This window comes from Nicotiana sylvestris, chromosome 6, assembly GCF_000393655.2.
Source record: "Nicotiana sylvestris chromosome 6, ASM39365v2, whole genome shotgun sequence".
In the NCBI taxonomy this organism is placed as follows: Eukaryota; Viridiplantae; Streptophyta; class Magnoliopsida; order Solanales; family Solanaceae; genus Nicotiana; species Nicotiana sylvestris.
Window position 1 is genome coordinate 76,866,468 of NC_091062.1, and position 26,521 is coordinate 76,892,988.

General features: G+C 37.2%; 1 protein-coding gene across 1 annotated transcript; it reads right to left on the bottom strand.

Annotated features, from left to right (window-relative positions):
• Positions 1 to 23,224: 23,224 nt before the first annotated feature.
• LOC104225017 (heavy metal-associated isoprenylated plant protein 7-like) lies at positions 23,225 to 25,943 on the bottom strand. The gene is made up of 5 exons (XM_009776770.2): positions 25,716 to 25,943; positions 25,414 to 25,621; positions 24,925 to 25,133; positions 24,691 to 24,778; positions 23,225 to 23,912 (listed from the first exon to the last, which is right to left on the bottom strand). Exons 1-5 carry the CDS (start codon positions 25,722 to 25,724, stop codon positions 23,473 to 23,475), a joined length of 954 nt encoding a protein of 317 aa, XP_009775072.1. The 5' UTR covers positions 25,725 to 25,943; the 3' UTR covers positions 23,225 to 23,472.
• Between the last annotated feature and the right edge of the window lie 578 nt (positions 25,944 to 26,521).

Here is a 26,521-nt window from a genome sequence, read left to right on the forward strand (position 1 = left end):
TGCTCTTTTGCACAGATCCAGGTCTTGGACAGCAGCAGTAGCGCGGGAGCCAGCTTTCAGTCCAGTGAGACACCGAGGTAGCCTTGCAAGCGTCCGCAGGCCCGACGTCTCCTCTATCTTTATTTCAGTCTATTATCTCATGTATTCGAGACAAACAATTTATATTTTTCTTTCAAACGGTTGTATTTAGTACTCTTAGAAGTTCGTGAGTAATGTGACACTAGTTCTTGGGTAGAGGCATATGTTGATTTCCGTATTATTATTCAGTTTCTTTAATTTAAGCCTTCCGTACATTTATTAAATTCTGATGTTTTCATGCTATCACTGATAATCATTAAAAGAAGTGATTTGTTAATGAAGTAAGTTGTTAAGGATTGGATTGTCTAGCTCACATTTGTAGGCGCGATCAGGACTCCCGAGGGTGGGAAATCCGGGTCGTGACAAGTTGGTATCAGAGCTCTAGGTTACATAGGTCTCACAACTCACGGACAAGCTCAGTAGAGTCTGAAGGATCGGTACGGAGACATCTATATTTATCCCCAGAGGCTACAGAGTTAGGAAAATCTCACATTTGTTCTTTTTTGTCGTGCGAATTTGTTCCTCAAATGCTAATTGGGTTTCTACTCTGTTCTTTCGTAGATGGAAAGAACACGCGCTTCCTCATCTACCGCTCAGCAGCCTGAGCCCCCAGTAGTAACTCCCACTAGGGGTAGAGGCTGAGGCCATGCTAGAGGCCTAGGTAGGGGCAGAGTTCATCCCCAAGCAGCAGCACCAGTGGTGGAGCCTCAGGTTGATTTTGAGGAGGAGGTTCCGGCCCCAGCAGTTCCGGTGGGCCTAGCTCAGGTCCCAGAGGGGTTTATTGCTACCCTAGTTCTTCAGGACGCTCTGGTCCGATTGGTGGGCCTCATGGAGAGTGTCACCCGAGCAGGTTTGCTTCTTGTAGCCCCAGCCACTTCTCAGGCTGGAGGAAGGGCTCATACTCCTACTACACGCACTCCGGAGCAGGTAGCTCCTCAGATTTAGACTCTAGCGATTCAGCCAGTTGCAACAATTCAGTCGGGTGTAGTAGCTCAGACCGGTGATGGAGCGGCTATGTCTGTCGATGCTTTGTGGAGGCTGGATAGGTTCACCAAGCTCTTCACTACTACTTTCAGCGGTGCTTCTTCTGAAGATCCCCAGGATTTTCTATATAGCTATCACGAGGTTCTCAGGAACATGGGTATTGTTGAGACCAATGGGGTCGATTTTGCTACATTTCGCTTGTCTGGATCTGCCAAGACTTGGTGGAAGGATTATTGCTTAGCTAGGCTAGCCGGGTTACCATCTTTGACTTGGGAGCAGTTTACAGTATTGTTTCTGGAGAAGTTTCTCCCTGTTACTCAGAGAGAGGCCTATCGGAGGTAGTTCGAGCGCCTCCAGCAAGGTTTCATGACGGTCACCCAGTAGAGACCAGGTTCATCGACTTAGCTCGCCATGCTTTTGTCATACTTCCTACCGAGAGAGAGAGGGTGAGGAGGTTTATCAACGGTCTTATTCAGTCGATTCATCTTCAGATGGCCAAGGAGGCTGGGAGTGAGATCACTTTTCAAGAGGCGTCCAATATGGCCCGTAGAGTTGAGATGGTTCTGTCGTAGGGAGGTGGTCAGGGGTCGGATAAGAGGCCCCGTCATTTAGGCAGATTCAGTGGTACCTCGTTTGGAGGTAGAGATTCATATAGTAGAGGTCATCCTCCTAGGCCCTTTCAGTCAGCTCTTCAGGCTTTTCACGGTGCTTTAGGTAGTCGTGGTCCTCTGATTCAGTATTTTGATCAGCAGTCCTTCAGTGCACCACCAGCACCTATCAGTGCACTGCCACTTCAGAGTTTTTAGGGTCGTCAGCCCTAGCAGCTGAGGGCTTGTTTTACTTGTGGCGACACGAGGCACATTGCTAGGTATTGCCCTCGGGCTTCGAGCAGTTCTCTATATCAGGGTGCCCGTGCTATGGTTCAGGCACCAGATGTTCCACAGCCCGCCCAGCCAGCTAGAGGTGCTAGAGGTGGAGGTAGAGGTCCTAGAGGTGGAGCTCTGGCCGCCAGAGGTGGCGGCCAGCCAGCAGTAGGCCATCCCAGAAAGGTAGTTCATTGTGGTGGGGCCCAGCCCCGATGCTATTCTCTTCCAGCCAGGCCCGAGGCTGAGGCTTCAGATGCAGTTATTATAGGTATAGTTCTGGTTTGTGATAGAGATGTTTCAGTGTTATTTGATCCAGGGTCTACATACTCGTATGTGTCATCTTATTTTGCACTGTATCTGGTCATACCTAGTGATTCATTGAGTATTTTTGTTTATGTGTCTACGCCGGTGGGTGATTCTATTGTGTTAGATCGAGTCTATCGCTCGTGTGTAGTTGTGATTAGGGGTCTTGAGACTCGTATGGATTTGTTGCTTCTAGACATGGTCGATTTCGATGTCATATTGGGGATGGACTGGCTATCACCTTACCACGCTATCTTGGACTGTCACGCCAAGACTGTGACCTTAGCTTTGCCGGGTATGCCTCGTTTAGAGTGGAGAGGGACTCCTGGTCATTCTACCCGTAGTGTCATTTCTTATGTGAAGGCTCGACGTATGGTCGAGAAAGGGTGCTTGGCCTATTTCGCTTATGTTCGTGATTCTAGTGCGGTGGTTTCCTCTATTGATTCTGTGCCCGTGGTTCATGAGTTTCCTGAGGTATTCCCTTCAGACCTGCAGGGTATGCCGCCCGACAGGGATATTAACTTTTGCATTGATTTGGCTCCGGGCACTCAGCCCATTTCTATTCTGTCGTATCGCATGGCCCCGCCTGAGTTGAAAGAGTTGAAGGAGCAGTTGCAGGACTTGCTTGAGAAGGGTTTCATCAAACCCAGTGTTTCGCCTTGGGGTGCGCCAGTGTTGTTTGTTAAGAAAAAGGATGGTTCAATGAGAATGTGCATTGATTACCGGTAGTTGAACAAGGTCACCATCAAGAATAAGCATCCACTGCCGAGGATCGATGATTTTTTCGATCAGTTTCAGCGTGCCAAGGTATTTTCAAATATTGACTTGAGATCTGGCTACCATCAGTTAAGGATCAGGGCATCCGATGTCACTAAGACAGCTTTTCGCACTCGGTACGGGCATTATGAGTTCTTGGTCATGTCATTTGGGTTGACAAATGCCCCGGCGACTTTTATGGATTTGATGAACCGAGTGTTCACGCCTTATTTGGACTCATTCATGATAGTCTTCATTGATGATATTTTGATATATTCCCGCAGCCAGGAGGAGCACGAGCAGCATCTCAGAGTGGTTCTTCAGACTCTGAAGGATAGTCAGTTATATGATAAGTTCTCAAAGTGTGAGTTCTGGCTGAGTTCAGTTGCATTTCTGGGTCATGTTGTATCATTAGAGTTATTCAGGTTGATCCGAAGAAGATTGAGGTAGTCAAGAACTGGCCTAGACCAACATCAGCTATAGAGATTCGGAGTTTCCTGGGATTGGCAGGCTACTATCATCGGTTTGTGGAAGGGTTCTCATCTATTGCAGCCCCGATGACTAGGTTGACCTAGAAGGGTGCCCATTTCATATGGTCGGACGAGTGTGAGGAGAGCTTTTAGAAGCTCAAGACAACTCTGACTATTGCACCGGTGTTGGTTTTGCCCACAGGTTCAGGGCCTTACACAGTTTATTGCGATGTCTCGTATTGAGCTTGGTGCATTGTTGATGTAGGATGGCAAGGTCATTGCCTATGCTTCGAGGCAGTTGAAGATTCATGAGAAGAACTATTCGGTCCATGATTTAGCCATTATTCACGCATTGAAGATTTGGAGGCATTATCTTTATGGCGTGGCATGTGAGGTGTTCACTGATCACAAGAGTCTTCAGTATTTGTTCAAGCAAAAGGAGTTGAATTTGAGGTAGAAGAGATGGTTGGAGTTGTTGAAGGATTATGATATCACTATCTTATATCACACGGGAAAGGCCAACATGGTGGCCGATGCTCTGAGTAGAAAGTCAACCAGCATGGGCAGTCTTGCTTATATTCCGGTCGGTGAGAGGCCTCTTGCGTTGGATGTTCAGGCTTTGGCCAATCGATTTGTGAGATTGGATATCTCTGAACCTAGCCAAGTATTAGCTTGCACGGTCGCTCGATCTTCATTATTGGAGCGTATCCATGATCAACAGTTTGATGATCCCCATTTGTGTGTCCTTAGAGACACGGTGCACCATGGAGGTGCCAAGCAGGTTACCTTAGGTGATGATGGAGTTTTGAGATTGTAGGGGCAAGTTTGTGTTCCTAATGTGGATGGGCTTCGAGAGTTGATTTTAGAGGAGGCCCATAGTTCCCGGTACTCTATTCATCCACCGCGAAGATGTATCAGGATTTGCGGCAGCATTATTGGTGGCGTAGAATGAAGAAGGATATTGTTGCATATGTGGCTCGGTATTTGAATTGTCAGCAGGTTAAGTATGAGCATTAGAGGCCTGGTGGATTGTTTCAGAGGATTGAGATTCCCGAGTAGAAGTGGGAGCGGATCACTATGGACTTTGTTACTGGACTTCCGCTGACTCGGAAGAAGTTCGACGCAGTTTGGGTCACTGTTGATAGGCTGACCAAGTCAGCGCATTTCATTCTTGTGGCAGTCTCCTATTCCTCTGAGAGGTTAGCCGAGATCTATATCCGGGAGATTGTTCGCCTTCATGGTGTGCCTGTGTCTATTATTTCGGACCGAGGTACGCAGTTTACCTCACGTTTCTGGAGAGTAGTTCAGCGAGAGTTGGGCATTCAGGTGGACTTGAGTACAGCCTTTCATCCCCAGACGGACGGCCTGTCCGAACGGGCTATTCAAATTCTGGAGGATATGCTCTGAGCTTGTGTCATTGATTTTGGAGGTCCGTGGGATTAGTTTTTGCCTTTAGCAGAGTTTTCCAACAACAATAGCTACCAATCGAGTATCCAAATGGCTCCTTATGAGGCTTTGTATGGTAGGCGATGTCGATCTCCGGTTGGATGGTTTGAGCCGGGGGAGGCTCGGTTGTTGGGTATGGATCTGGTTCAGGAAGCCTTGGACAAGGTCAGAATCATTCAGAAGAGGCTTCGTATGGCTCAGTCCAGGCAAAAGAGTTATGCAGACCACAAAGTTCGAGATGTGGCTTTTATGGTTGGTGAGCGGGTATTGCTCCGAGTGTCGCCTATGAAGGGTGTGATGAGATTCGGGAAGAAGGGCAAGCTTAGCCTTAGGTTCATTGGTGCATTTGAGATTCTTGATTGAGTGGGAGAGATGGCTTATAGACTTGCATTGCCACCTAGCTTATCAGCCGCGCATCCAATATTTCATGTGTCCATGCTTCGAAAATATCACGGCGATCCATCCCACGTGTTAGATTTCAGTACTATCCAGTTGGACAAGGACTTGTCTTATGAGGAGGAGTCGGTGGCTATTCCAGACCGGCAGGTCCGTCAGTTGAGATCGAAGATTTTTCCTTCGGTTCATGTTTAGTGGAGAGGTCAGCCTCCTGAGGCATCGACCTGGGAGTCCGAATTGGATATGTGGAGCCGTTATCCTCATTTATTCCCCGACTCAGGTACTTACTTCTTCTGTCCATTCGAGGACGAACGGTTGTTCTAGAGGTGGAGAATGTGACGACCCAAAGGGTCATCACCTGTTTTCTTACCCATTATGTGCTTCCGAGGCCTTGAAAACCTCATTTAGAGTCGCTTCGATTTGCGTGCGTAGTCCGGGCGCGTAGCCAGAAAGCTTAAATATGAAATTTTGTGAAAAATGTTAAGTCTTGACTTTAAAATGAATAAATTTGACTTCGGTCAACATTTTGGGTAAACGGACCCGGACTCGTGATTTGACGGTCCTAGAGGGTCCTAGGAAAATATGGGACTTGGGCGTATGCTCGAAATCGGAATTCGAGGTCCCTAGCCCGAAAAATGAATTTTAAGTAAAATTATTTTCAGAAATTGTTTAAGAAAATTTGAAGTGAAAACTGATTAAAAAGCAATGGTATCGGGCCTGTATTTTGGTTCTGGCGCCCGGTACAGGTCTTATATATGACTTGAGTCATTCCTGTGAAATTTGATTAAAAACGGACGTCGTTTGACGCGATCCGGACCTTAATTGAGAAATTTGATGTTTAAAAAAAGGTTTTGAGAAATTTTATTGATCTCGAGGTTTAATTCGATGCTCGTGATGTTATTTTGGTCATTTGAGTACTCGAATATGTCCGTAGGATGTTTTTGAGATTGTGTGTATACTTGGATTGGAGTTTTGAGAGCTTGGGTGAGTTTCGAGTGGGCTCCGGAATGTCTTAGGCTTAGAAAGTCAGATGTTGCAGGTTCAGGAAGTTGTAGTCTCTGAACCCTCTAGTGCGGTCCGCGATAAATTGCGTGCGACCGTGGAGGGGCCAGCGCGGCCACGGTCGCCTTTGTGCGGTCCGCGGTGGAGGCTGTGCGGCCGCAGTCGCCTTTGTGTGGTCTGCCCAGGGTGCTGAACTGCAAGTCTTCAGGGAGGGGCCAGCGCGGCCGCGATCGACTTTGTGCGGTTCGCGGTGGAGGCTGTGCGGCCGCGGTCCATTTGATGCGGTCCGCACTGGGGATCTGAGAGGGGCATAAATAAACTAAAATTTCAGTTATTTTTCACTTTTTCAAAACCCCAAAACATAAGAGGCGATTTTTCAAACAACCTTTCTTCTCCAAAACGTTGGTAAGTGATTTCTAACTCATTTTCTTCACTCCTTAACATCTTTTAACATGATTTCAACTTCAAATCAAAGATTTTCATGGGGGAAATTGGGTGTTTTGGGTAGAACAAATTATATATTTGGATTCGTGGGGGAATGGGTAATCAGGTTTTGGTCCGAACCTCGGGTTTCGACCACGTGGGCCCGGGGGGTGATTTCTGACTTTTGGGTAAAACTTTAGAAAACTCATTTTCATGCATTGGGGTTGATTCATTTAGCACTTATTGATGTAATTAAGTAACTTGTCACTAGATTCGAGCGGATTGGTGGTGGAATTAAGGGGTAAGCTATAGTTGAGACTTGAGTGGTGATCAAGGCATCGAGGTAAGTGTTTGGTCTAACCCACTTGAGGGATTAGGAGTTGAGTCATACTTGCTACTTGCTTATTGTTGAGTACGACGTATAGGCATGGTGACGAGTATCTATATGTTGGTGTCAAGCATGACCGTGAGTCTTAAATTGAAAGTTGTTGTGTTCTTAAATGACACTTGGGTGCTTTACTTAATGTTCTTATATGGTTGAACATTTTCAATAATTGAACTGAGTACAAGTTGAGTTGAGGTTGGTTATACCTGATTCTTCCTTGCCAGGATGACTAATTCAATATTGTTGTTCCCTTGTCGAGAAAATTATAATATTGTTGTGTTCCCTTGCCGGGAAGTTATTATATTATTTATGTTCCCTTGCCGGGATTTCTTGTGATTGTGTGATGAAATGTAAAAGGGAGCGGGTGGTACGCCTACCACAAGATATAATGAAATGGGAGCGGGTGGTACGCCTACCATGAGATATAATGAAATGGGAGCGGGTGGTACGCCTACCACAAGATATAATGAAATGGGAGCGGGTGGTACGCCTACCACAAGATATACTTAAATGGGAGCGGGTGGTACGCCTACCACAAGATATACTGAAATGGGAGCGGGTGGTACGCCTACCACAAGATATGAGAAATGGGATCGGGTTGCACGCCTGCAACAAGATGAAACTGAAAGTGAAAGTTGCCTTATTTCTCTTTATCCGTGTTAGAAGTTAAATTGTAGTTTCCTTACTATTCTTTGGTATTCTGTTTTATCTGCTACCCCCGGAGCATGTTTCCCCTTTCCTAGCTTTGATTGCTTATTACCTGTTTACTTTTCCGCCATTTAGTATATAACTGCACAGGTTTATCTGGAGTCTGGTCCTAGCCTCGTCACTACCTCGCCGGGGTTAGGCCAGACACTTACCGGCACATGGGGTCGGTTGGGCTGATACTAGACTCTGTGCTCTTTTGCACAGATCCAGGTCTTGGACAGCAGCAGTAGCGCGGGAGCCAGCTTTCAGTCCAGTGAGACACCGAGGTAGCCTTGCAAGTGTCCGCAGGTCCGGCGTCTCCTCTATATTTATTTCAGTCTGTTATCTCATGTATTCGAGACAAACAGTTTATATTTTTCTTTCAAACGGTTGTATTTAGTACTCTTAGAAGTTCATGAGTAATGTGACACCAGTTCTTGGGTAGAGGCATATGTTTATTTCCGTATTATTGTTTAGTTTCTTTAATTTAATCTTCCGTATATTTATTAAATTCTGTTGTTTTCATGCTATCACTGATAATTGTTAAAAGAAGTGATTTGTTAATGAAGTAAGCTGTTAAGGATTGGCTTGCCTAGCTCATATTAGTAGGCGCCATCACAACTCCCGAGGGTGGGAAATCCGGGTCGTGACAATTTTGTATAACAATTTTCTTAAAAATATCAAGATGCTTAATATACATCTCCAAATTTTTAGAAAATACTAATATATCAATATAAACGATGATAAAATCTAAATAAGGATTGAAAATATCATTCATTATTTTCTGAAATTCAGAAGGGGTGTTTTTCAAGCCAAAAGGCATTACATTCCATTCATATTGAACGAATGGAAAATTGAAAGCAGTTCTATAAGTATGCTCTTTAAAAATTTTGAATTTTCCAGTATCCAAATTTTAAATCAAATTTTAAAAATATATTGGCGTCATATAATCTAGAAAGCAGGTCTCTTTTATTGGGGATAGGATACCTAATCCATTTTAAATATTTATTTAATAATTTATAATTTATAACTAATCTAGGAACGCCACGTTCCTTTTCTACAACATTATTCATATAAAATGCCGAACAAGACCAAGGAGATTTTGAATGTTTTATTAACCCCTTTTGTAACAAACTATCAATCTCTTTTTTGCAGAATTCGACCAATTCAGCGTTCATTTGGCAAGGTTGAGATTTAGTAGGAATATCATCCTCGGAGAAGTTTTCTTCGTAAGGAAGAGTGACAATGTGCCTTTTTTTATTCTAGAAGGCACTAGGATGATCAGCACAAATGTCAACGGCCATCTGTTCAGCAATTAATTTAATCTTTTGCTGGATTTTAGCAGATTGTAGAGTATCGAATATATTCATACTCAAAATTTCCAATTGCAAAGAATCAACATGTCTTTGTTTCATATCAATCAAAGTATTAATATCTCTAGTTACGGGATCTGTAACAAAAGAATAACTTATTTCTTTATCTTGATAAGTAGCAGCAAAACTCTTTGAGTCTAAGCGAGTAAAAGGGTAAATAGCATTAATAAAAGGAGTTCCAAGTATAACTGGAGGGTATAACTGGTTTTTTACCAAAAAGAAGAAGTGAGGAATACAGATTCTATTTTGGCAAATACAAGTATTTGGTAATTTATACTCTATATCTAAAGCATGACCAGAAGCAGATTTTACCAAATGAGTGGTCTTTTGAAAATATTTAGTAGGAACAAGTCCCTCTTGGATGCAGCTTACATCTGCTCCACTATCAATCATGGCTATATCAGTTATAGAAAAATGATTATCAATTAAAAGTATCTCTGGAAGATCTTCCATGGTTCATCTTTTCGCTGAATCTCAGAGTTTTCTAGAAGAAATATTATTTCTTTCTTTGGTAATTTTTCGTAATAATACTGGCATTACCTTCACTGCTTTTCAAAAATTTGTTGACGATAATGTTGCAGCTGTTAGTATCGCAGAAATTAATAAATTGGTTTCTCAAAACAATTATTTAGGTTTATATGTAAAAATTCTAGGAGAATATATCGATTCTCTTGATAAAAAACTTGATGATTTGACTGTTTTAATAAAAGAAATGAGTACTAATAAAGGACCAACTGATATTGCCTCCACTTCAGGAAGCAAATCAAGTGATCAAGCTATTTTTACTCATGTTCAAAGACCTCCTGAGAAACAAGTACTAAAAGTACTAGACTTGAAGAGGTAGATATACCTCAAAACCTTGATTTGTTAAATAAATGGACGATTCCTAAAGTTTCTATAAAAGCCATTTATGATTATGGTTGGTTTGATAAACTTTCTTCAAAACAATTGATAAAAACGACTGAACAGTCTTTGGCGTTAAATTCTTCTGAACAGACTATTCGTTTGTTAAACAAACACGATATAGATTTATATAAACATCATTATCATTACTTGGTTCAAATTGCGTTTAAACCTTTAACCCTTAAAGGGTTACCAGAGACCTTTTTAGCAGCTCTTAGAGATGCTAGAAATCTGAATTTCAGACAGTCTCTAATGGGTTCGATTGAATCTACTGTGGCCTACGGTCCAGTATATTTTAATACTCAACCTAATTTGCAACTATCTCTTTCTGATGTTAATATCCTTGATGCCTTGACTTTAAATGTGAAAACGCATGGTTATAATTATGCGCCTGGTTCTGAACTTATATGTTTATCTTATAGGATATATTTCAAATTATTGTCAACTTTAAATCCTCGATGTAAGTTATACGATACATTGGATCAGACCATATTAGTAGAAACCAATTTTGCTAGGTCCAAGGTCACCACTAGGATACCTATTAGGTGGGAAGAAATTAATTTTCCAACAACTTGGACTTTAAATTCGGTTATATCCCCAAGTCAGATTACTAATGACTTGTCAAATACTGATTGTTCGCATGTTACTCAAAATCCGGATGGTAGGATTTGTATTCAATTTGATGATAAGTCTATTGTTTATAATAGACATTCGTTTTCTAATCATAGACTTTTACCTACTATTCAACATATTTCTCCTATTGAGCCAATCTATGGTCCAGCTCGTAATCGTGCAGCCTCATTACACACTATTGCTACAAAGGTGAGTAATAAGTCTGTCGAAAGGGTTAAAGTTAACCCGCAAACAAATATTGTTCAGGACAATGATAATATTTCTGGTAAGGATATTCTTTCTGTTTCCGAGATGGATTTCGACCCCAACAGTACTTAATGATTCCACACCAAATTGATTTTACCCCAGGCTCTCGGGCACGAAAATATATTCAAAAAGATTTTTTTAGTGACAAATGGAGCCAGTTTAAAACTTGGTTTTTTTATGCTTATAGCAAAGATGATTTAAACAGTATTTCTCAAGAAATTTACAAAAATTGTGCTTTGCATAATCAAATTATGTATTTTGTTCCTTGGTTTATAAAACTTTATTTGCCTCTTTATATAAAGGTATTAGAAAGATCTTATCTGTGGAAAATTTGGTCATATCACTCCAAATTGCAAGCTTCAAAAGCTAAAGGCCTTAGAACTAGATGATGAGTTATGTGATAAGGTTTATAGCTTGTTATATACTTCTGGATCAGAATCTGATTATTGTTTTGAGACTGAGTCTGAAGCTGAAATTGATTTAATTAATTTATCTGATAGTGGTAAAGATATTGATAATACTTGCACTAATTGCAAAGGTGATAATTGTACTTGTGATGATGGTGAATTTTATAAATTGCAATCACAATTTCAAGATTTGAATATAAAAACTATTACATATGATAATGTAATAGAATTTTTAAAGGAAGTTACTGATGAAAAACTTCGTGAAAAAATTATTAATCTGGCTGCAAGTTCTAGTTCTAGTAGTTCAAAATCTTTTGAAAAACAAAAGAATGAATTTGAATATTTTGCGCCTTATTCTTTGTCTAAAATTAATAAACGTCTTCATAAAACCATTACGCCAAGTAGAGATGCTTCTTTTGACGATTTAAAAATCGAAATTGAAAATTAGAAAAAGGATATTAAGTTTCTTAAACAAAATCAAATGATTTGTGATCACTGGATTACTCAAATTGAGAAAATAATTCTCTAACTGATTTTTTGACTGATTTTTCGGCTGAAGGAATTTCTGAATTTTCAAATGAAAAGGGAAAAGAAATCTCTGATAAGAATGATCCGATTAATGAAAAATCTGATATGTTTTTAGAAATGATGCAAATTATTACTACTCATAAATGGTACATTAAATATACTATTTTAATTGATAATCATTTTTCTATAACTGATATAGCCATGATTGATAGTGGAGCAGATGTAAGCTGCATCCAAGAGGGACTTGTTCCTACTAAATATTTTTAAAAGACCACTCATTTGGTAAAATCTGCTTCTGGTCATGCTTTAGATATAGAGTATAAATTACCAAATACTCGTATTTGCCAAAATAGAATCTGTATTCCTCACTTCTTCTTTTGGGTAAAAACCCAGTTATACCCTCCAATTATACTTGGAACTCCTTTTATTAATGCTATTTACCCTTTTACTCGCTTAGACTCAAAGAGTTTTGCTGCTACTTATCAAGATAAAGAAATAAGTTATTCTTTTGTTACAGATCCCGTAACTAGAGATATTAATACTCTGATTGATATGAAACAAAGACATGTTGATTCTTTGCAATTAGAAATTTTGAGTATGAATATATTTGATACTGTACAATCTGCTAAAATCCAGCAAAAGATTAAATTAATTGCTGAATAAATGGTCGTTGATATTTGTGCTGATCATCCTAGTACCTTCTGGAATCGAAAAAGGCACATTGTCACTCTTCCTTACGAAGAAAACTTCTCCGAGGATGATATTCCTTCTAAATCTCAACCTTGCCAAATGAACGCTGAATTGGTTGAATTCTGCAAAAAAGAGATTGATAGTCTGTTACAAAAGGGGTTAATAAAACCTTCAAAATCTCCTTGATCTTGTTCGGCATTTTATGTGAATAATGCTTCAGAAATGGAACGTGGCGTTACTAGATTAGTTATAAATTATAAACCATTAAATAAATATTTAAAATGGATTAGGTATCATATCCCCAATAAAAGAGACCTGCTTTCTAGATTATATGACGTCAATATATTTTTAAAATTTGATTTAAAATCTGGATACTGGAAAATACAAATTTTTAAAGAGCATACTTATAGAACTGTTTTCAATGTTCCATTCGGTCAATATGAATGGAATGTAATGCCTTTTGGCTTGAAAAACTAATGAATATCTGATAAGATTTCACTCTGGAAAATGGACTGAAGCCCAACAGAAATATGCTATTGTGGCTCATGAAATGTTGACTATTATTAAATGTGTTTTAAAATTTCAAGACGATTTATATAACCAAAAGTTTTTAATAAAAACTGACGCCCAATCCGTTAAATATATGTTTGACAAAGATTTCAAACATGGTGCTTCAAAGTTAATTTTTGCTAGGTGGCAAGCTCAACTAGCACCATTTGATTTTGAAATTCAGTACAAAAAAGGAGTTTGATAAATACCAAGATACTTCATAACGGAGAATCTTCATCAGGTCAGTCTATACATCTGGATGATATTCCAGAAGACAGTCCATTATATGGTCACATACAGGCATATTTGGCCTCCAAAAAAGCAAAGTGATACATTTGCTTCAATTGCTAAAGAAGAGGACAACGATGATATCATGTCCTACAAAAAATTACCAAAGAAAGAAATAATATTTCTTCTAAAAAACTCTGAGATTCAGCGAAAAGATGAACCATGGAAGATCTTCTAGAGATACTTGATTAATGGGTTATACTACCCAGGTGAATCATATAAAACCTGCGCTTAGCGATATGACCAAATTTTCCGCACTTATAAGATTTAATATCAGCAAGATCTCGCTTAGATCTATTCTTCGCAAATCGAATAAATTTACGATGAGCTTTTCGAGTATCACACTCTTCCTTAGATCTATATCTAGACCTCTTTTTCTTATACGGGCTATCAAGATTAGGATACCTATGATAATTATTTTTTTTCTTCTTGCTATGAGTGGAAGTTCCGGGTAAACCGAACTGGGTACAGAAATCTCCTAATTGGGATCTCTCTTTAAGCTTATCTATCTTAAGCTATCTAGAAAGTTTTAGCCCATTACACAAGTTTAATCCTTCTTGTGTACATACTCCTATAAGTTTTTCATAGGTATAATTCTTATACGGAATTTCACCGTAACTACCCCTTAATACTTTTCTCACTCTCTCAGCAAATAAGGAGGGAAGGCCATCTATAAACTTATCTTTCCAATGCTCATATTTATTCTCGGGTAGTTCCATAACCTACTCATAAAGGTATCCCTGTACAATCTAAATTCACTAAGAGTCTTACATCTAAGCCCATTTAGTAAAATACGGACGGTCTCATGATTACTGGTAAATCTACCATTGAAATGTTCTAGAATTGTAAGGATAAGGGTATACACAACATCTTCTCTACCTTTAACTAGAGCCATGCCTATATTATCAACTCCCTCGTCAACGGCTGTAGCATTAATAACCATGGCTTTCTCTTCAACGGATAGTTCAGATCTATTACATATTTACCATGAAAGTTCCTAGGCTCTGATACAAATTTTTCACCAGAATCTAATTGGCGGGCGGTAGTCCGCACGGCCATCCAGATCTAGCTGATCAAGTACCTTTAAAGGTTGGCGGTAGTCTGCGCGACCAGTAAAGATTCGAAATATACGAGAATTTTATTATAATTTTAATGACTGTATGGAATGATTTATTCTTTTACCCAAGCAAGGGGCCTGTCTAGGTCCGATACTTATTCTTATTGAACCCATGTGTCTAGCGGTTCTAACTGTGAAAGAAATAGCCCTTTTGACAATTTTAGCGGACTTTAGTGTCACAGCTGGCTAGACGGAGCCACTAAAACAAAGCCAATAAGAGTAGTACCATGTCCCTTATACAGTGTTTCTACTATTGGAAATAGTGTATCTACTGTTGTGTGGGGTTCTGAATAGTATATTTACTGTTTGTGGGGTCCTCAACGGCTTTATTTTTTCCCACTTTCTCTTTTTTCTAATTTGTCCATCGTTTGGAGGAAATCTTCCACTTCTTTGATTGCATTATCAAACAATATTCTTTCTGCCATCATAGGTTGCGAATTTTCTTCTGCATCATCATTGTTTGTTTCACTGTGCATTGATGTGTCTGATCTTTCACATTGGTTTAAGGTTTGAAGTAAATTTCTCAATGTTTAAGGTTTGATATAATTACATTTAGTATATCTAATTATCAATTATATACCATTAGTGGTTTTTAAAGGTATTAGTTACACTCCTAATTTAATAGTACCGTATATTCCTTCTAACACCACTCCCCCCACGTTTCTCTCTCCAATTCTCACACCTTCACCCACGTTTCCCTCCCACACCCACGATTTCTGTATCAAAATCACATTATTTCTTCCATAGCCAAGGCTTTGAATTCGAATTTGGGTTTTCGAAAGACATTATTTGTTTGGATTGGATGTTGTTGCAAAGAATTGAGAATTCTCTCTATGTCTCTCTCTATCTCGCAATCCCAAATTTCAGTAATATAAAAGGAAAGGAAAAGAGAGCAGCAATTCCATCATTGACAGCCATTAAAAAGCTTTGAATTCTAATTTGGGTTTTCAAAAATCATTATTTATTTGGATTGGGTGTTGTTGTAAATAATTGGGAATATGGTTTGGAGTTTATACTTCAATTTTGAGGGGTTTTGGTGAAGATTAGACTTGGTTTTGGCTGAATGACATACATTATATTGCAGAAATTGTAGATAAATTGTAGAAGAATTGTAGACTGTTGTTTATTTATTTTTGAGCTTTGTGTTTTTGTGTTAAAAGTTTTGATGGGAGCTTGTTATTCCACTTCGTCTGTTTTGGAGCTAACTTGTGCAGAGGAGAAGATGTTTTTTAAGTTATATATATTGCTATACCTTTAAATTCAAGAAAGTATGGTTGTATTGTATTTAAAGAGGCGTAAATTTGTAGAATAGGTTGAATGTGAGGAATGAGTCAAATAAGACTCACAATGGCTTGTTTTCTACATTTAATCTACAACAAAACTACATATCATTTGAAAAATTAATATGAAAATACAGAATTTCAATGTTTCTACAAATTATCTACAAAATTTCTTAGGAAGATCTATCCCTTCAGCATATTTTTTTGGATTCCATATTTAGCATAGCAGTTTCGTAAAGAGTAACAAGAGCATATAGGAGAATCACAGAATTGTAGCATAATCGGGATTTTCGACATAATTGCATTTTTTGCAGAAGATTTATAGAAGTTTTAGTCATTTTTGATTTGTGAAAACAGAAAACAAAGTATCTACAATCAGAATACAAATAATCTACAATTTATCAACAAAATATCTACAAACTGGGTACATTGAATTTTAATATCTCAATTCTCATTCAATTGTAGCATAATTGAGATTTTCGACATAATTGCGTTTTTTACAGAAGATTTGTAGAGGTTTTTAGTCGTTTTTGATTTGTGAAAACAGAAAACAAAACATCTACAATCAGAATACAAATAATCTACAATTTATCTACAAAATATCTACAAACTAGGTACATTGAATTTTAATATCCCAATTCCCATTCAATTGTAGCATAATTGGAATTTTTGACATAATTGCATTTTTTCAGAAGATTTGTAGAAGTTTTAGTCGTTTTTTATTTGTGAAAACAGAAAATAAAGCATCTACAATCAGAATACAAATAATTATAATTTATCTACAAAATATCTACAAACTGGGTACATATTTGGACTCGACATGCTTCCCCTGAAATGTATGTTTCACATTTTTGATACATATTTTTGTCCAAAACAGTACTAAATCATCCACTTAAATACAATTTTTATACAATATTGTTCAACTTTCATACAATAGGTAAATGAATAAAAGAAAAATAAATAAACAACAGTCTACAATTTTTCTTCAATTTATCTACAATGTTTCTACAATTTTTGCAATATACGTCTTCTTCTTCGAGTTTTAATCTGAAATTCAGTCAAAACCAAGTCTAATCTTCACCAAAACCCCTCAAAATTGAGATATAAACTCCAAACCATATTCCCAATTATTTTCAACAACACCAAATCCAAACAAATAATGATTTTTGAAAACCCAAATTTGAATTCAAAGCTTTCAAGCTTTTTAATGGCTGTCAATGGTGAAATTGCTGCTCTCTTTTCCTTTGCTTTGTATTACTGAAATTTGGGATTGAGAGATAGAGAGAGAGAAGTAGAGAGAATTCTTGAAACAGAGTGTATCGCAAAAACAAAGTATGAAAAATCTTGATCTACGTTGTGAAAGATCAGAGTAAAGTCGACGATAATTATGAATGTATGTGATCTGCATTGTGGAAGATCTTGAAGAATATTTAATTCCCCAATTTTAGCGCGCCTAAATAAGGAATCCTATAGCTACAATGATTCCTTATTTAATGCATTGTCTATATTTTGTAGGAATACTATTAGCATGAAGGGTAATATGCAAATTATGAACATATTTGACAATATAGTTTCTTATATTGTATAGGAACGAAAATTTCCCTATCTTTAATGCAAGCAAAAGGACATCTTTTAAGAGATGATTCATTGAATTTGAGTTACAGTAAATTTGATTAGGCTAAATTTTAGGAATTAATAGATTTTTTAAGAAATAATTGGCTGTAATCGGTTCAGTTAAGCTTAAATTTAGGAAATGATGAGGATCTCACTAAATTTGCTAAATTTTTGGGATTCTTATTAAATGATTTCCCTAGAGAGAGAAGAGATTTTTTAAGCTGAATAATTATTAATTGTATAAAATATTGTACAAAATTTGAATCAAATAGTAGTTATAGATGATGTAATTGTTATGTCGAGGAAGAAACAAACTCGAAAATAAATAAGACAAAGAATACTAAATTTTAAAGTGAAAAATCCTTCAAATTGAAGGTAAAAATCACGGGATCACAAAGATCCAAAAAGCTCTACTATAACAATAAGAGAGTTAAAAAAATTCTCCAAATTGTCTACACAACAAGTGCCAAGCACGGAGCAATAATAGCAACAAGAGCAACGACAAATCAATTGAAAAAAAAGGAGAAGTTACAAAACTGGAGCTGTTGTTCGGGGCTCGAAATCAGATGCTACGAGACTCCAAATCCGATCTCCACCGTTCAAATGAAAGATCAAGATGTTAGAACAATTAGTCTTAATTTTAACCCGATCCAACCGTTAACAAATCAAAAAACGTGATTTGAAATTGGCTGGTTGGAATAAAAATCTGCAGCAAAACGAATATTTTTCTTCTCCCTTCTCTCTTGATGAGAGCTTTCTCAAAAATCACTCTTATGTGCATAAGTCTTTTAAAGACTTGTACCAATGAGCATAGAACAATTCTCCAAGGTTATCCTATTTATAGATAATGAGTGGTGCTTTCTCTTAAAAGCCAAAACCCACCCAAAATAGGATTAAACACCAAATCTAATTCCGAATAGGAATGGAAACCAAAAGAGAGTAGGATTAGGCCATTGGGCCTTTGGTTGGACAATATGGACATGTGGTCAACAAACTCCCCCTCCAACCAAGGAGTCAAATATGTCTTCAAGTAGAGAAACTATTGACAGGCTTCATGCCTACCAATTTTCTACAAAACACATGCTTATCTGCAAGCTTAACGACGAATACCTCAGGCTGCTCCACATAAATCTCTTCATCTAAATCACCATGAAGAAAAACAGTTTTGACATCCATCTGCTCAACCTCTAAATCTAGACTCGTGGCTAAGCCTAGAACCACACGAATAGAAGACATCTTCACAACAGGGGGAGAAAATCTCATCAAAGTCAACTCCTTTCTTCTGGCCAAAACCTTTAACAAAAAGGTCCTAACAAGTGGAATCAAAGCGAGGTTCAAGACAGGTTCATCTTGGTGGGTTCAGTTCTAGCCGCAACATATTTGACGATAATCGTGATTTTTGTCTGAAAAATTTGACCGGTGTGCTACGCACGTTAAGATAAACTTTGTGGTGGAGATTGAAAGATACGACCTGTTGAAGGCTATGCAAAGAAGGTGGATCAAGTTTATTTTGTCAGAAAATTCAAGCCAAGGGAAAGAATTGTTAGGTGTTTTCCTGATTTTCTTACCATATTTGATTTTTCTATCTCTTGAAGGAAAGGACAACATATTTACCATAATTAGGTTTTTCTTTTTGTAGAAAAAAATTATAAATCTCCCATATTTGGCTAGTCTTTTTTCTTGTAGGAAAAGGTTTGGACTTTTATAAATTAAAGATCTTTCCTTCTCATTCAGTAGCATCCATAATGTAGTCATAAAGGATTTGAGAGTCTTGTTTAGGGGAAAAAATTTACGGGACAAGTGTTAGTGTGTCACTTGTATTTGCCTCTTCGTGAGGTTGTTCGCTCAATATTTTTGTACTCTCTTTTATATAGTGGATTGCTCATCTCCGCCGTGGACGTGAGTCAATTGACCGGCCCATGTTAAATATTTGTGTCTCTTTTGGTATATTTCTCTTTTATTATCTGACTTATCGTCGTTCAAGATTTACTTTACTAGTTTTCGTATGACACTTGATTTTTTCCGGTCCTAACAATAATATACTCTAACAGAAGTTAGTATTTACGAAAATTTTCCATTATAAAATGTAAAAAAGTTAAGACAACAAAAGGGTAATATTACAAGTAGCAACCCACAACGAGTGGAATTAGTGATATGAAAAACAAAACAATAGTAATATGCTAGATCCAAGTTGAAATACACTAATACTGTGTATTATTTTTTATACAATCAATTTAAAAAGATAATTCATTTAACTTACTATCACAGCTTTGTTTGATTAATTTTTTTTGGTTTGTTTCTAAACTACTAGTTTTAGACAAATGGTTTTCTAAAACCTTTTTTAACTTAGAAAGGAAATATCACATATTTATCATTACAAAAAGCTAACCTCATGCACATTCCAATCCTAACCAACACTCCATTATCCTACCCACTTTTATTAGCTTTCCGTTGGCAATAAAAGGACTGAAAGAAATATGATCCATACATTATAATATACAACCACCAAAGATGTGACCGTTTAACAGCAGTAAATCAAACCATACATTTTTCACTTTTTAAATTATACAAACGAACAAAAATCTCATTTGGTTGATTCCTGTTTCCTGCTTTTCCTTCTCCTCTATTAGGCGACAGTTTTCCTTTCGAGCTGCAGGCATAGGGTGATAAATAGTGGCGGAGATATCAGGGAGAAATTCAAAAATAGCCAGATTTACAAGTAGTCATTCAAAAATAGCCACAGTTTCAAAAGTAATCAAAATTTAGCTATTTTCATGTAAAGATAAATCTGAACGAAAATACTATTCAAAATCCGAAAAATACTCCAGCATAATATACTGGAGTTCCAGCATAATATACTGGAGTTCCAGCATAAGTATACTGGAACTCCAGCATACTATAATGGAGTTCCAGCATAAGTATACTGGAACTTCAGCATAATATACTGGAGTTCCAATATAATATACCGGTTAAACCTGGCTAACGGGCCGGGTTGGACCGGAACCGGACCGGCCCGGTTCATAGGGGGCCGGGTGGGCTGGGTAGGGGGTTAGGCCGGGGACGGAGGGGTTCGTTTGGGCAAGCGGTTAACCGGGCCCGGGTAACCCGGTTGGCATGAACAGTGCCCGAACCGGTTAACCCGGAGAAAATTTTTATTTTTATTTTTTTTGTACTTTCTTGCAGCGTGGGGCCCACTATCCGTTGGAAAATCAGATTTTTCATCACATATCCGTTGGCCAACGGATTTGTTGCATAAATGGCCATTTTTTTTTTAATTTTTTGTATTTAATACTTTACAAAATTAACCCTTTTAAAAATCTATAAATACTCCCCCCCCCCCCCCTCCCCTCTTCTTCATTTTTTCACTCAAAATTCTTATCTCAAATTCTCAATTTCTCTCTTCCCTTCAATTTGCAAGATTTCATCTTCTAATTTTATAATTTTTATTTGGCTCTCTTTTCTTGAATTTAATGCACATTGTACATTGTACTTATCCAAGGCGTATGTTAACAAGTGATACTTGGGAGGTCATTAATGATGTTAAATTTTTACATAAATTTTATACAGCTACTGTTGAGTTTTCTGGAGAATATTACCCCACTGTTACTATGGCTTTAGTACATATAGCTGAAATTTCTTTTCTACTATCTGAATTTAAGAAGAAAGAAAAATATAAGGATGTTGTTGAAAAAATGCAAGCAAAATTCAAAAAATATTTCTTTCCAATTCCTCCGATTTACTTAATTGGTGTAGTTTTAAATCCTTCTATTAAAATGTCTGATTGTCACCAATTAATGAATGCTTTATATACTTATATGGAGATTGGAGAAACTGAAACCCCAAATTTATATGTTTCTATGAACAAGCTAAATGAATATTTACAACAACTATATAGTTGATAGCCCAAAAAACGAGGAACTTGGAGATATATTAACACATGGAAACCCATCCGAATTTAACACGCCAGAAGAAGGTCAATCGGTTCATATTGATTATGATGAACTTGCTAGGGCGATGCAAAACATTTGAAATTACTACTTTACTAGTGTACTTGTTGAAAAAAATGTTAACATTTCATTTTGTAAGTTTGAAAGTTGAAACTTGAAATTAAGAAATAAAGTAGCACTTGCAATAAGTGTAATTTTTTCCCATCTTACTTGTATTCTTTTAATTAATACAAAGTATTAATATAACTTACAATAGTTATACAAAATTCCAAAAAAAAATTAAAAATACACTAAATCCGGCCCAGCCCGGCCCTCTCAACCCGTAACTCTTATGGTTCAATTTTTACCCGGATTAACCCAGCCCGCTAAACCCGTTATTGTACCAACCCGGAACCGGCCCGGCCCGAAACCCGGACGGGTAAAAAAACGGACTCGGCCTGGCCCGGCCCACCCGTTTAACAGCTTTGATACCGGTTCAATATAATATGCTGGAAATTCATACACATGTGCTTCAATCTCCAATATAATATGCTGGAACTTTCTATGTGTTGGAGTTCCAGCATAATATGCTGGAAGTTCATACACAGGTGCACCGATCTCCAGTATATTATGTTGGACCGGTCCCTGTTGCAGCAAAATAGTGGCTATTTTCAATAACTTTGCAAACGCTGGCTATTTTTGAATGACCAGTCCGAAAACTGGTCAGCCCGTGCTATTTTAACGAGATACTATCCTACCCGGGTGTCATTCACACTACTTTGTTGGAAAAATCACAAATATATATAAATAGTTATTCTCACAATTTATATGTATATTAATTGCTTGAAAATTATACAAGATAAATATCAATATTGAACAAAAAATCAAATGTTAAAACCTCTTCAACCTCAACTCAAACTCGCGTACAAGCGGAGTTGTAATGATAAGTCATACTGCTCACATTAAAAAAAAAAAAAAAATCCTTTGTATGCCATTTGTGAAGAGATATGAGCATATGAAGCGTATTGATTGCAAGCGCACTTCCGTTCTGCTTGAGAAATTATAATAGATATATAAAGTAAAATATTGAAAAAATATATAATTTTCTCGGTCCCAATTTATGTAAAATCACTTAAATTAACACGAAATTTAAGGAAAAAAAACTTTTATATTTTTTATCTGAACCAAGCTTAAACATTTCTCTGATTATTAATTATCTCATTAAAGATAAAATGAGAATTTTAACATTAATTTGTTTAAAATATATATAAAAAAATAACATTGTTTTTAGGATAAACTAAAAAGAAAAAAGTAGTATTTATGGCGGAGGCAGGATTTCCACGAAGGAGGTTCAAATTTTTTTTTTGTAGCTAGTGGGAATTAAATCTATGACCTTATGAAAGTTTTGAACCCCCTTGACCACTAAACTACACTTTTGAGGTTGTGTTAAGGGGGTTCAAAACTTAATATACAGAGGTAAAAATAAATTTTGCCTTATATATAGTGTAATTTTTCCGCGAAGGGGGGTCAGGTGAACCCCCTTCCGCCCCCCCCCCCCTAATCCTCCCATGATCCGTACTAATTTATGTGACACTCGAATGGTGCTTTTTTATATTTATTAACAATTCAATTTTAAAATTTCTTTTTTAACCTTAATGAAATAATTTCTAGCCACACAAACTTGTATGATTTATTTAAACCATAAATTTCAAAAGTTTTTCTTTATTTCTTAAATTTCATGCTCAATTAAAAATCTTCACATAAATTGGGAGCAATAATATTTACGTTTTTACTCATTTATTGGTGCAGCTCGATATTGAAAAAGTAGTGATGCAGCGGAGGGAAAGGAGGAAGAGAGGGAAGGAGCAGTAGTGTGCAGTAAATCAGAAGGGGCAATTAGTATATTAAATTGTCATATAGTATTATCTTATTGTATCATACATAAGGAGTACATAACAGCAGGATTGCAATAAAGAAAACAAAAAGGTACAAAGGCCTCACAAAATTCTACAGTACTGTCTATAGCAGAGTTGTACTTGAGCGAGTCCCAAGATAGGGCCACATGAAGAGCACCAGAAATGGCCATGGGCATTTCCCATGTTACCATTCTACCCCTCCAAATTTACATCACGGAACATGCATTAGGATTTTCATCACTGAAAATCTGTGGAGGTGGAGGGCACGCATACATTTCATGTGCAAATCTCTGTGGATGCGCTTGAAAATTCTGAGGATGGTGGTAGTAGTAAAATTCATTTTTCTTCACTTCTACTTTTGGGTTTACTTCTTCAACAGTTTCTTCTTTAGCTGCTGCTTCTCCTCCTTCTTCCTTTTTTTCTTTGCTTTCTTCTTCTTCAACTTTCTTGGCTTCTTTTTCGCTTTTCTTCTCTTCTTTTGCTTCTTCTTTGGGCTTCTCCTCTTCTTTCTGTTCTGGTTCTACTTTCACGATTACTGCCCGTTTTCCACTTCTCTTACTTACATAATCCACCAGTTTTGATGCCTCAAACACACCTTTTACTGTCACTTGTGACTTCTTTAAGTCTGGTTCTGCATTCTCCACGCCTAAATTAATTTCCAAGAAAATAATTACTAACTTGATGGTATCAATTTCCAAAGTTACTTGCAACTTTTGATGATACCTAACAGGCAACGCTAGTAACTGATTCCAAAGATTCAAATAGTAGTTTATTAGCAAATGAATACTTATATATTTCCTCCAGTTCACAATAAACGACAAATTTGTCTTGGCACTCCCGTTAAGAAAATACTAAATTCTAGATAAAAATAGTTAGTGTAACTAAAATACGCTTAATTAAATGTTGCAGCATAGTTGTAGTAGCACTTACTTATCTTCTCAAATAAATGACTTTTTAGGGATACGTACATAAGAGTAATTTTGAAAAAGAAAATTAAATTTTTTCTTGATTATATAAATATACACTTACTTTGGAACAAGATAAAAAAATTAATTAGTCACTTTGGACCGGAGGACCGGAGAGAGTAATTAGGAGTGGACGAAATGTGTTTGAACCGATCTCCAGTTGAAGAATTTCAAGAGAATCTTAAGAATTGAATATTCTATTCTAAGTAAAAAATGTACAGATTGTGAAAGGAATAAAGAAAGTAGAGAATCCTCTAGTATCCAATGCTATTTTCGAGATCCGAAAAGAAGGAAAAAAGAACCATTTTTTCTTTAATAAATAGTACAGCTGAAATGTGTAAAAAAGCACAAGAACCAGAAAAACAATAATTATCAGCAAAATGAATAAAACAGAACACAATAGCAATTCATTTACGCGAAAAGAGAAAATTAAAAGAAAAGCAAAATAATTAATCTAGCCTTTCATTTTTTGTATACGCCTCTTGATTTCTTGAGCACAAGCCTCACAATGCATGTGAACTTTCAGAACTACAGCAATCACCTGTGGCTGCATAAAACAAACATACAAAACATATAGATGACTTTTACCTTAAAAACAAATGAACCCCAGAATGGAAAAAAAGAGTAAAGTGAGAAACCATCAAAAGAAGAAATTAATGAGTAAGCACAAAAAAAAAAAAAAAGGGAACAAACCTCCTCTTTTTTCTCTTGGGGTTTAGCGAGTTCCTTCTCCTCCGGCTTCTTGGGTTCTTCAGCCGGCGGAGGTTTTGGAATTGGAGAGAGAAGCTCAACTTGTCTATGGCTCTTTTTCTGTACTTTCTCTAAAACCTTTAGTGGATCTGCCTTTTCCCCTTTGACTACCACCTTATGCGTTTTGCAATCAGTTATTACATCCTCAACTCCTGCATAAACCATTCAAAAACTTTCATGCTTTTTCTTTTCATCTATCAACAACTTTCAATTTATTTCTATGTTTTTTCCTTTTCCGAAACTCAGTGGTCTAATTAACTTGAATTTGTGTCAGTGTAGAATGTACTCGAGGCCAGAACTCAGACACATTTGATTAATAAAGAAGAAACTTTACCCTAACAAAAGAAAAGAATCCGATTGTTGAAAATGAATCTTCATACAGATTACTACAAAAAAAGAGAAAATAAGAAAAGTAGGACGGGATTGTCAGACCTTGGAAGCCTTTGAGGGATTTGCGGACTTTACGAGCACAACCTTCACAATGCATGAAAACTCTCAATACAATTTCTAGGGGTGGTGGTGGAGGTTCTGGTGTTGCTTCCTCTGCCTTTTTCTCCTCTTTCTTCTCGTCGCCGCTTGGTTTGGGTGCCTCTTCTTTCTTCTCTTCCTCTGGTTTTTTCTCCTCTGGCTTCTTCTCTTCCTAAAAACCGAAAAAAAAAAAAATTAATTAGCACAAACCAAAATCAGAAATCTCAAACATTAAAGAAAAGAGAATGAGTAGAAAGCAAATTAACCTCCCCCATTGATAATCTTTTTGCTAGTTACAGAAGTGGGCAGGACAGATAGGTATAAGCCGATTATAAGGTGGGAAAGACTAGTGTTTTTTCCTCTCTTTTTCTATTTTGTTTGTATTCGTGTTTTCTTTACTTTTTCTCAGGTAAAAGGAAAAGTGGAAGTCAGTAAAAGGACAATAGGCTGTTACTATCCATCAGATCTATGAGAGCACTCACTCACTCGCACACTCACAAATCACAGTTTACAGTATTATTATAGCGGCGCAACAAGCGTGCCTATTATATAGGTGGCACGTGCGAGAGATACAGTCATCATACGACGTTGCTACTTGCGAATAGAGTGAGTCATCATACTTTGGCACTGTTCAAAAGAGATGCTAATTAGGGGTCGTTGGTTTATGGTCAGTAGTTAGGCTGAGATTATAGTTAAAAATTACTCGTTTGTAATACTGACAGTAGTATAATACTCTCTCCCTTTTTATTTCGTGCAAAAAAGAATGATCCCTTTCCTTATTTGGAAATAATTTACCTCTACACAATAATTTATAGCCACATAAAATATATGTGCCTCATTTTACACCACAAGATTAAAAGTCTTCTCTATTTTCTTAAACTCCGTGCCCAGTCAAATGGGTTCACATAAATTGAAACGAAGGAGTATGAATTATTATTTATAATCTGTCAAATACTTTTGTCTTCAAATGTATTTATACAATCGTTAATATATTAGTGTTATGGTACGTGCTTTGCGCGTGTACCTATATTAATATTAGTATTAAATAATATATTTTATGTACTAATGCAAA